General features: G+C 46.0%; 1 protein-coding gene across 1 annotated transcript; it reads right to left on the reverse strand.

Annotated features, from left to right (window-relative positions):
• Window positions 1–3,850: 3,850 nt before the first annotated feature.
• On the reverse strand, window positions 3,851–8,326 carry FOXI3 (forkhead box I3). Its single transcript, XM_036448466.2, has 2 exons — window positions 7,603–8,326; window positions 3,851–5,030 (listed from the first exon to the last, which is right to left on the reverse strand). Exons 1-2 carry the CDS (start codon window positions 8,276–8,278, stop codon window positions 4,414–4,416), a joined length of 1,293 nt encoding a protein of 430 aa, XP_036304359.2. The 5' UTR covers window positions 8,279–8,326; the 3' UTR covers window positions 3,851–4,413.
• Window positions 8,327–11,075: the final 2,749 nt, after the last annotated feature.

Below are 11,075 nucleotides of genomic sequence, written 5' to 3' on the forward strand. Positions count from 1 at the left end.
GTTGGCCTGATTTTGAATCCTAGTTTGACCACTTTCCTCAGATTTTTTTACTAAGGCCTGCTTATACCCTTGTGATAGGCCTCAGTGCTCTAATTGCTGAAATGAATAAAAATAGTATCTACTAATACACTGTTGGGAGGTTAATATAACTAATTTATAGACATACTTCTGGACAGTGCCTGGCACCCAAGAAGTGAGTTATTGTTATTGTAATGTTCCCTTGTTTAAAAGATAAAGGGCTGCTCTCCTGGCCTCCTAGGGTTTTGGTGATGCCCAGGCATCATGAATAAAAAACCCGGGAGGAATTTGGTAGCTACCTGGTTTCTTTTGTTTTCAAGACTGGAAACTCCTCTCCTTAGTGGTGCTAGCCACTCACCCCAGCTGACTGCTCTCCATAACAAAAGGCAAGGCCTGGTTGGCCCACCAGGTCTTTACCCCAGAACTGGCCAGCTTCTGCTGCCCAGAAAACCACAGTGGCTGTTTTTTCAACAACCACTGGTGTCAGTGTCTTGAGCATCTAAAGAAGACAAGACCCAGTTAGACCCCAAAGATTTAGGCTGTTTCCAAATTTGGGGTTTCTCAGAGAGGAGACCACTTTTGGAATTTCCTCCAAAGTTCAGTGAGGCTCTTCCTGTACCAAGCTTGGCCCATTTGGCCCTGGGAAGAACCAGGAAATGCCCTTGGGGGCTAGGGAGGAGCTGGGGTAAAGGCAAAGTTTTCAAAGTCCTTTTCCATTAAGTTTAAGAATGGGGTGAGCTGAAACCGGTTTGGCTCAGTGGATAGAGCTTTGGTCTGTGGACTGAAAGGTCCCAGATTCAATTCTGGTCAAAGGCATGTACATTGGTTGCGGGCACATCCCCGGTTGGGGGTGTGCAAGAGGCAGCTGGTCGATGTTTCTCTGTCATCGATGTTTCTAGCTCTCTCTCTCTCTCCCTTCCTCTCTGTAAAAAAAAAAAAAAGAATGGGGTGAAAGGGTCCAAAAGTATTAAACAGAAAACCTGAACACTGCTGATTTGGTTTTCACCTTCTCCTTAGCTCCTGTCTGACTCTGAATGGTACAGGAGGTTCTAGAAGGCCAAAGGCAGGTGCTTTAGGTTACAAAGGTGCATAATTGGCCTCAACCTGACATCAGCCCCCAGTCCAGGAACCCCAGAGAATAAAAGCTTCGGAATGGTGTGCCAAGGTTCCACATCCTTTCCTCTGCAGACCCGAGCACCACAGAGTGAAATGTCGCTCAGGTTTGTATTTCTAACCTGGTTCCCAATTGGAAAGCAGGTGCAGACTTTGACCTGAAAATATTGCAGGCAAAGACAGCTTAGTCCCCTTCCCTTTAATCCCATGCCCAGCAGGAGGCACAGCTTCCTCACTCCTGGGAGTGGGGTCTGAGGCACCTGCTGCTCTTCCCAGTTAGTTGTTCTTCTCATCACTTTTGTTTTCACAGATACCAATGTTCTGGCATTTAATAGCCATCAACCACCCAGATCTAGATACTTCCAAATACAGGTTAATCATGTTCTTTTAGCATGTCCTCCTTATGCCTGTTTCATCCCTCCCTCCCCGCCCCCTTCAAATAACCCAGATCATTTACTACTGTTCAATTAAAATTATCCCCAGCCTAGATCTCTAATAAAATAATTAGATGCCAAGAAGGAAGCTACCATAAGAAATCTATAAACAAAAACTAAAATATTGAAGGAGCCTCCAATGTGACTGGGCAAACCATAGGCCCCAGGCTTTGAGAAATGCCTGTTACTGGGTTACACCGGCTCACAATTTACTCTCCTTAGGAGAAAAAGCATCTCAGGACAAACTACCTGCACAGGCCGAGGTCTAACTCATTCAGGGCTCGACTGCTAGCCCCAAGACTTAGGACTTCCTGTTGGAGGCTGAGGGGGCTTCCTTTCCTCCTTGACAAACTGTGGTTGTTGCCCTACATCAGTGGTTCTCAACGAGGGTTCATTCTGTGCCCCGGAGTACATTGACAATGTCTGGAGATACTCTTGGTTGTCACTCATGGCCAGGGCGGGAAGGGGCTGAGGTGGGGGAGTCTAATGGGTAGGGACCAGGGATACTGCAGAAACCTGTGGTGTAAAGGGCAGCCTCCACAACAAAATTACTTAGCCCCAAACATCAGCAATGCTGGTGCTGAGAAACCCTAGCCCAGAAGCCAATTTCAGGTTTTTTCCAAACAAAGCCGTTCTCAAGTTTCCTGGGAAACGCTGGGCTGCCTGTGATCCCAAGGACTGGAACACTTGGGGCTGCACCCAAGGACTGCTGTCAGCTGATGAAACTTTTCCAGTGCATTTCTTTCTGCAACAGAAATTGTCCCATGCACTGAATTGCACTTTAAATGACAGAACTGACTCTAATAAAATGCTCAAGACCCTCCCCAGAGTGGTGCTCCGTCCCTGCCCTTTCAGATGGGGGTGGTGGAAAGATGCCAGTCTTTTCTTTTAGGAGAAAGAAACTGAAGACAGAAAAATAGCAATGCTGAAAAATGGCCAGAAGTCATCCCACTTAGTTTATTTCATGAGATTCTCAGCACGTAGTGAGTATACTTTCCTAGGAAAAATTTTTGTCTCAGTTTACATTATAAATTATTTTACAAATATAGAACTGTGTTAGAAACAATATTTATAAAAGTCCATAGGATTTTCACATAAAATAATATCCCCTGAAACTGGATTTTGTGCAGTGTGGGAGGGCAGTCTCTTTGGTTCTTTCTGCAGGCAAGCCTTGGATACTGCAGTGTCTGTGCCAGACCATTCCTAGAAAGCAAGTGTCCTCTTTTTTGCTGGGGAAAGGGGAGATCTTGCCTTCAATTTGTAAAAAAACAAAACAAAAAAAACAAAACAAAACCCAAAACCGTAACCTCCGTGAAGCGCAATAAAACCAGGCACGCCTGTCCATAATATTTAAATAATGGTGACGTTACTTGTACCTCAATAACTTTAAAAATAGTTTTCTGTAAGTTATCTCAAAATAAAAATTTAAGAGTAATGCTGTGAGTTTCAAGAATCCACAGAGGAAAGCTAATTTTTTGACAATGTACTAGTATTCCTTTAAAAAAAAATAATTAAAACCCCAAACCAACCACATGGCACTAAGGCAATTCATAAGACATTATCTTCGTCTTAATGTAACATTGTTCCAATAAAATCAACTAATACTTTTTGGATAAGTTCAAGTTCAAGCAATGACTGGGTGTCTGCCAGGCACCAGGCTCTCTGCTGGGTGCTGGGAGGCTAACCATACAAATTATTCAAATGAAAATACCTCTTGGGAAGTAAAAGGGAGTGCTAAAAATAAATTATATTTTTTTAAAATTTACCACAAATGGTAAATATTTTGGGAAAAACATTTGTGGTAAATAAAAATTCAATTTAAAAGCTATTTTTATTAAAATTCTAATACTTTGTTTAAAGAAAAACCCAGGACACATGCTAAAAGGAACAGGATGTAAAGGTTTGCGAGGACAATGGTCAGCCCAGGCCTCAGGAATTCGGCGGCAGAAGTAACAGGGAGGTGGGGGTCCATCCGTGCTGCTCAAGAGAACATCTCAAGTGACATTTTTTTCAACTGGAATCTTTGGTCCAGAGTGATCTAGCTCATTCCTACTCTCTATGCACTGTCTGCCCTCAGAACTAGAAACACAAAGCTATAAGCACCAGCCTTTGAGCCAGACTGCCTGGACCTGACCCTGCCCTGCTGCCTGGAGAGCCACCTGACAGCCTGGTGCTTCACAGCCTCATATGAAAATGAGGCAGTAACATCAGTCTCCCAGGCTGTGAGGGTTAACAGAGTGCAGATGCTGAGCATGAGTAAAGGGGACTCATGAGCTGGATAGAGCTCATGGGTATTGGGGTTTCCCAGTACAGTATTTTTTTAAACTTTAGCGGCCAAGAATTTAAATGGAGGTTTCCTATAAAATACAGATGTGTCTTTTCTAGGAAAATCAGAATGCTGCCAGGCAGAAGGAAAGAATTAGCTGTCCACAGCAGCCTTCAGTGGGTCAGTCCCAACTACTCCCTGATGCTTCCAATGCCAATTGCTATCTTTTTCCTCCCCAATAACGTCATTCACTTTTTTTATTTTTAGCTAGCCATGTACACATTTGAGCTTGTGACCCTGATCTACAGTAATGAACAGAACAGATGTAGTCCCTTGTCCTCACAGGGCTCACTGTCATCCTGGGTCAGAGTAGGATGGCTGTCTCTCCAGAGAGGCCCTATCCTGAGCAACCTGGAGAAGCATGCTGGGTTGTAGAAAGAGTTGTCTTATACACCCAGGCTACTCCCAGATGTGGTTAATGGACCAGATCAGCCAGGAGCTCCAGAGAAACGCAGAACCTGCTCCAGATCAGCTGCCTTGGAATCTGGATTTTAACAAGAGCTCAGGTGTGCATCATCATGTCTATACCTCAGAGCCCTCCCTCGAGTAGATGAGGCTGTTGACCATGCTGAAGTTGTAGAAAGGCGGGCTGAAGGGACTGCTCTGCCCCGCACCAGTGCTGGCAGGGAAAGGGCTATAGTAGGAAGATCTCTGGCTGCTGCCATTGCTGGTGCTGGTGCTCAGCTGCAGGTTGTCTGAGGCTTCCGAGACGGAGCTGGCAGGAAACGTGCTGCTGGAGGGCAGGTGGGCCCCCTGGATCCCTAGGGGGTGGCTGCCGGCCACAGCTCGCTGGGCACTCCCAGTGCTGCTGGCACTTAAGGTGCTGAGGCTGCTGAAGAAGGTGCTGAGGCAAGGAGTGGAGGTGAGCCCAGCTCCTCCAGGGGAGGAGACACTCTTGGTGCCCTCAGGAGGCTCTGGAGACTGGGAAGGCCTTAGCAGAGCAGAGGGGCTGTCTTCTTCCAGCTTCCCACCCGCTCCAGCCCCTAATCCTGAGGACAGACCCTCTTCTGATTTTGACGTCCCTGCAGCCACCGTGGAGCTGCTGCTGGCCTCAGAGCGGCGCTTTCGCTTTCGGCGGAAGTTCCCGTTATCAAACATTTTCTCACAGTTTGGATCCAGAGTCCAGTAATTACCTTTTCCTGTGGAGATAAAAAGACAGGTGTTAGAGAAGGAGCTAGTTTATGCCTGCTCATACAGCTTCTATTTTTAGAGAAGGAGGGCAGACTTTCATTAAACGCTGATGAAAAAAAAAATGAATAGCTTCTTTTCACTTTCTCTTCTATATCCCCATATAAATGTGTACAAATTTTAAAAAAATAAAATTGCTTGGTGTTTAATAAATAAATAAATAAATAAATAAATAAATAAATAAATAAAAACGCTGATGAAGATGCTCAGTCGCCTATACTGTCTAGAGTTATTCTTATGGAAGAGATTTTACTTACCTTTAAAGAGAAATCTGGAACAAAGGTTCTTTCTGTCTGCTTTTACCTTCTCCTGGTAGTGTCTGCTACTTAAATTTTAAAACCTAATTCAATTCATGAGGCACTTATGGAGTGGCCTCACAAAATCCTGGTGCTATTTAGTAGGGCTAGGAATTGGCCCCACCTCATAGGTTGGTTGTGAGGATTAAGTGATATCTTTGGCCAGTAACTGGCAGCACACAGTAAGCAGTGCAAAACAGTGTCTGCTATCACTATTATTTGCTGAAAGTATATAACACTTGTCCCTAAAAATACTCCACTGGAAAAAGGCAATCTCAAATGCCCAATCCCATGCCTTGCTGGACAAAAAAGACAGCAGGCAGTACTGAGCAAACACTTGTTTCAGCCTCTTGGATGGATGTTTGGAGGACAAGGGAAGGCCTCTCCTAGAGTCTCTGTATTCCTCACCCTAAGCAGGAGGTGTCCCCGCATCTCTTCCAGGTTTTCCCTCCCCTGGGCAAATCTCGGGGATCAGGGTCCCATTTAATGCCGAAAAACGCTATTCTCCTGCTTAGAAAATTTCACTGGCAATTTATCTAACACAATCATCTTGGAGGATTTTATCTCTCAAAAGCTCTTTTCACTTGTGGCAAAAACAACTGCCAGTGTTTGAAAGTACTATTAAGCACTTATCCTGTACTGAGTGCCTTGCGCAGACAGCCTAGCCTACTCCTCACAGCTCCATGGAGATAGGCAATTTATTGCTTCCATTTCTCAGATGGGGAAACTGAAGTGCAGACTGGTTAGTAACCTGCCGTATTCCCAGTTAACAACAGTAGAGCCAGGAATGCTCTTGACTCCGCATACCTCACTAGCCCATTATGCTACCTCCACAAACTAACACACACTCCTCACATCCACTTTCTCCACTGACACATTCTCCACAAAGTCTCAGAAAAAAAAGTATTCATAACTACCATCTCAATAATGCCCTCACCTATCAGGATAATTATATTGTGCCACCTTTGTACCAAGTTCTTTGACAAGACACTCTACAGATCCTTGAACTTTTGGAAAGTCCGAGGAGTGCATGTAAAGTTTATGTGACCATCTCAGGTGCTTTACGGGCGGAGTTGGAAGATGCACGTCCAGAATTGCATGCCTGGTCCAGTGCAGTGATCACCAGCCCCACGTGGCTGGTGGGCACTGAAAAGTGGTTAATACAAAGCGAGATGTGGGGTAGACACACAGGGTTCTGAAGACTTGGTACCAAAAGTAATGTAAACTACCTCACTAATAATCTTTGTGCTTGTTACAGGTTGAAACAAATTTTGGTTTACATAAAAAACACATTGGGATGAAATTCACCGGTTTCTTTTTATTAATGTGGCTATAGAAAACTTAAAATCACATGAGGTTTATACTGTATTTCTACTAGAAACCACTATCTAATTTAAACAAAATTCTAAATCTCTGGAGTGTGCAACCGAAATGGTTTCTATTTCTTTTCTTTTTCTATCACAACTCTGCCCATACCTCCCTTGTCCTGGGCTCCATCTGAAAACCTCAAGTAGGATGCTGTTCCTCTGTTTTCAGCTTTTCCCCACATCCTCTCCCCAGGTAGAGGGAAACAATTACAGCACTCCACTGTACCCCAGCCCTCCACACCCCAGGGCTCAGATCAGAGAGAAGCAAATTGGGAGGGGGGGGGGGGTAACTTTTGCATTTTCAAATACTTAAAGTACCAAAACCACAATTTGCAGGACTCAGCTGACGCTCTCGGATCCTTCTACCGCGTCTCGTGTCTGTGCCACTTCTCCTCTCGAGATAGGCAGAGGATCTGCTTTGTGAAGGACACCAGAGGCTCTCACCACATCTTTTGTGAAATGTGATGGGATTCTCAGCTCATCCGAATCCCTCTATAGTCCCCTTCATCAGAGAGCTCACAGGCTCTCAGTCTACTTCCCCTCAGGCGGCACGGGCTCAGACCCGCCAGCCGTCCGAGTGGAGGCTGGGGGTTGGGGGCGAGGGGCGAGCTTCTCCCTCCCGGGGTCCCCGCTCCAAGGATCCTCTGATACGTTTCTTGTCCTGTGGGTTCTCCTCAACCCAATCAGACGAGATTTGGGTGGTTATCCCTCCACTGGCTCTCATCCGCAGTTAGAACCAGAAGACTCCGCGTGGACCCAAAGTCAGCCACGCCGAGAACACCTCCCCCCCACCCCACCCCCGTCCGCGCCGCTTCCCTGCGCTCAGGCCCGGGAGGAAGCACCTGCCCAGCCGCCCTCACCTGGGTCATCCTCGTCGCGGGGCACCTTCTTGAAGCAGTCGTTGAGCGACAGGTTGTGGCGAATGGAGTTCTGCCAGCCCGCCTTGCTGCGCTGGTAGAAGGGGAAGCTGTCGGCCACGAACTGGTAGATGTGGCTGAGCGTGAGCTTGCGTTCGGGCGCGCTCTGAATGGCCATGGCGATGAGCGCCGAGTAGGAGTAGGGCGGCCGCACCATCTTCATCAGGTCCTCGCGGCTGGCCACGGACAGCCAGCCCAGGTCGCAGGGTGCCGCGGGCCCCGAGGGCGCGGCGGGCGCGGCGGGCGCCAGGGGCCGCTGGGCGCAGGCGAAGGTGCCGGCGGCGGGCGGCGGCTGCAGGAAGGGCCCGGCGGCGCCCCGGGGCGGCGGCGGGGCGCCCAGGTAGGCGGCTGCCGAGGCGCCCGGGGCGGCGCCCGCGTTCGGGCCGTTGAGCCACAGGTACGGGTTGGCGGCGGCGGGCGCGGCGTAGTCGGCCAGCCCGTAGGGCGCCCTGGCGGCCGGGGGGGCGCCCGCGGCGGCGGCGGGGGCCAGGCCGGGCTGCGAGTACACGCCGCCGAAGTTGTCGCCGCAGTAGAGAGACATGTCGGCGGACGCCGGCGGCTGCGGGGCGGCGGCTGCGGGGGGCGAGCGGGGCTGGTCTCGCCGCTCGGGCAAGAGCATCCCTCTGGAGCGACCTGCGGCGCACGGCCCGCGATCGGCTACCGGCGCTCCGGGCGGGGCGGGCGGGGGCGCAGCGGAGCCGCCTCTTATACCTGCGCTGGCCCGGCGGCCGGGCGGGGGCCCCGGCGGCGCCCTCCGGCCCGCCCCACCTGCCGCCCTGGGGCGCCCCGCCCTACAGCCCCTCCTCGCCGGGCCCGGAGCCCGGAGGCCAGGGAGACTGGCGACTCCAGGTGTAAGGCGAAGAGGACCCCTTCCTAGCTAATATAGTCTTAGCGCATGAAATAAAATAACGAATATTAAAGAGATGATAACGAAGAGCACAAATACTTCTCCTAAGTCCGTGCGTTAGCTTTGGATGGCCTCTCGGGCCACCGGCCTAATTCCCTTTTTCTAACTCCAGCATCTGCACTTTTTGTGATTGAGGTACAGGATTTAGGTCTGGTCTCCACTGATCAGCTACCAGCTAAGCATAATAGATGTGATTTACAACTCTTTGGGATACTGGGTAGTTTATATTAACAGGCATCCTCTGTGATCAGAGGGACTGAAATCGGTTTTTAATTTCATATAACTATTTGTTCGTTCACATTCGGGCAGTATTTGTTCATTTTTATGTTCCCTGTGTTCATCCCTTTGGTGTGATTTGTCTTCAAAAGTAGAAGGATGAATGTTTCAAAGACATTTAAATAAGTGGGTTCGGAATTATCATTTTAAAGCCAAGTTTAATTTATACTGTGTGCAAGAAGCGCTCTTTAAAAAGAAGAAAAGGAGAGGAGGAGAGATAAGGGGAGGGCAGGGGAGAGGAGGTCACAAATTGCGTGTTACTTTTATAAAAACGTACTTTTACAAACTACATCTGTAAATTCTCAAATGCGGTTTCTGCCTGGGAAAACTAACAAAACCAGTATAATCCTGCAGCGACACCACATGCCATGCAATCATTATTTATTGGCTCCCAATAACAATAAGAAAATTGTGGGGGTTTTTACAAATTAAAACTCTCCTTAAATATGTTCTTAATAAGTGACAGGTCTGAGCTTTTCATTTAAGGAAGAGGAAAGAGGAAAACGTTTTTCCCCTACTTGCCAATTGCAGACTGGCAGCTCAGAGTACTTAATCCTGAACCCACACGCTTCCCAACTTGCATTTATTTTCATGAGAAAATTAGTTATGTACTTAGGGGGAAATTATGGTCTTCTGCATATAACTTGGGGGGTGGGAGCAAATGAAATCTAGAACTACTTAACTAGCAAATTTTGGTACCTGAGATCCAAATCACACCTCAAATGTAACTATTTTCCCATCTTTTCTGGAACAAGAAAGGAATTATTTGCCAACTCTTAAAGCACACTATTTCTTCAATCTCCTGACAAATGCTATAGAGTGGAATAGTGTTTGCCTTAATTGTATTTTGATTTAAGGGTCTAAATGCTTCCCCCCCCCCCCCATATAGCCCTAAATGAAGTTGTTTTGTTGTATTATTCTCTTGGGATGTTAATAAGGATGACAAGGATAGTCCAGGAGGTTGGAAAGTAATTTTTTAATGAATTATAATGCCCAAGTTTAACTTTTTTCCTTAAAGGTAACAGTCTAAACTAAATAGGGAAAGTCCAAAAGAAAAGCTGGATAGAGGGTCATGAGTTCAATTCCAGTCAAGAACATGTACCTTGGTGGCAGGCTTGCCAATCTATGAGACACATAGATGTTTTCCTCTCCCTGTCTCTCCCCTTCCCTTCCACTCTCTCTCAAAATCAATAGAAAAATGTCCTCAGGTGAGGATTAACAATGACAACAACAAAAGCTGGGAACCTAGATGGCAATAAATTAGGAAAAATTTGGAACAACCTTCCCTTTAGTAATTAGCATCCTTAAGAATATACCTTCCCTTATTTTTTAGCAAATTGCTTACCCATACATACTTTGCAGTCTTGCAGGGTTATTTTTAAGTCTAATTCTCAATTGAATAGCTCCAAATTACCCTGAGAGGCCATAATTGCATATTTTTGTTTCTTGCTTTGATTAAAGGTTTTGCCTACTAGAGGTGTTGTACAGTATTTTGTTCCTTAACTATATGCTATCTTTTTCGGACTTTAGTTTTATTTAAAAATGAGAGAGCCATCTAGTGGCTCTTTGCCGCTGTTACAGTGTCTATCTGGGGAGAGATCTGTGAAACAGACACACCTAACAAGGATCTGGAAGTTACTTTTCTATTTCCAATCATATCTTTATTAGGCAAGATTAAAACTGTTCTTGGTCATAGCTTGTGTTTTTTAATGTCAAAATGATAACAATGTTTTAAAATCTCTATTTTAAAGATTAAACAAAAATTTAAAAACAAGTTCCCCATAATGTTTTGTCAAAATGTCTTTTCACAGGAAGATATAATCAAGGCAATTGATTAATGTATCTCTGCCCATATAAAATAAGGATGGACTGTTCAATATTTTCATCACTGGAAAATAAAAATTTGGGATATGATTCTATATATATATATATATATATATATATATATATATATATATAATCTCATTTATTTTCCACTAACATTTTATAACATTCTTGTTCTTCTTTGAAGCACATATAATGGGAAACTGTCATTTTTTTCATTTTTTATTAAGGTATTATATGTGTACATATCTTATTGTTGCCCCCCACCACCCCACTCTCATACATGCCCTCACCCCCAAGAATTTTGGTTTTGTTCATAATTTTTATCTTTACCTTTTTCTTCTTCTTCCTCTTAAAGAATACCCTTCATCATTTCATATAATACTGGTATGGTGGTGATGAACTCCTT

Source organism: Pipistrellus kuhlii, unplaced genomic scaffold (genome assembly GCF_014108245.1).
Source record: "Pipistrellus kuhlii isolate mPipKuh1 unplaced genomic scaffold, mPipKuh1.p scaffold_m20_p_2, whole genome shotgun sequence".
Lineage (NCBI taxonomy): Eukaryota > Metazoa > Chordata > Mammalia > Chiroptera > Vespertilionidae > Pipistrellus > Pipistrellus kuhlii.

Bases quoted from the DNA above. Each gene is read 5' to 3' on its own strand.
- FOXI3 (XM_036448466.2), bottom strand. From the start codon at position 8,278: ATGCTCTTGCCCGAGCGGCGAGACCAGCCCCGCTCGCCCCCCGCAGCC. The intron at 5,031-7,602 runs GTGAGGGCGGCT...TTATCTCCACAG, and splicing joins CCGCGACGAGGATGACCCAG to GAAAAGGTAATTACTGGACT.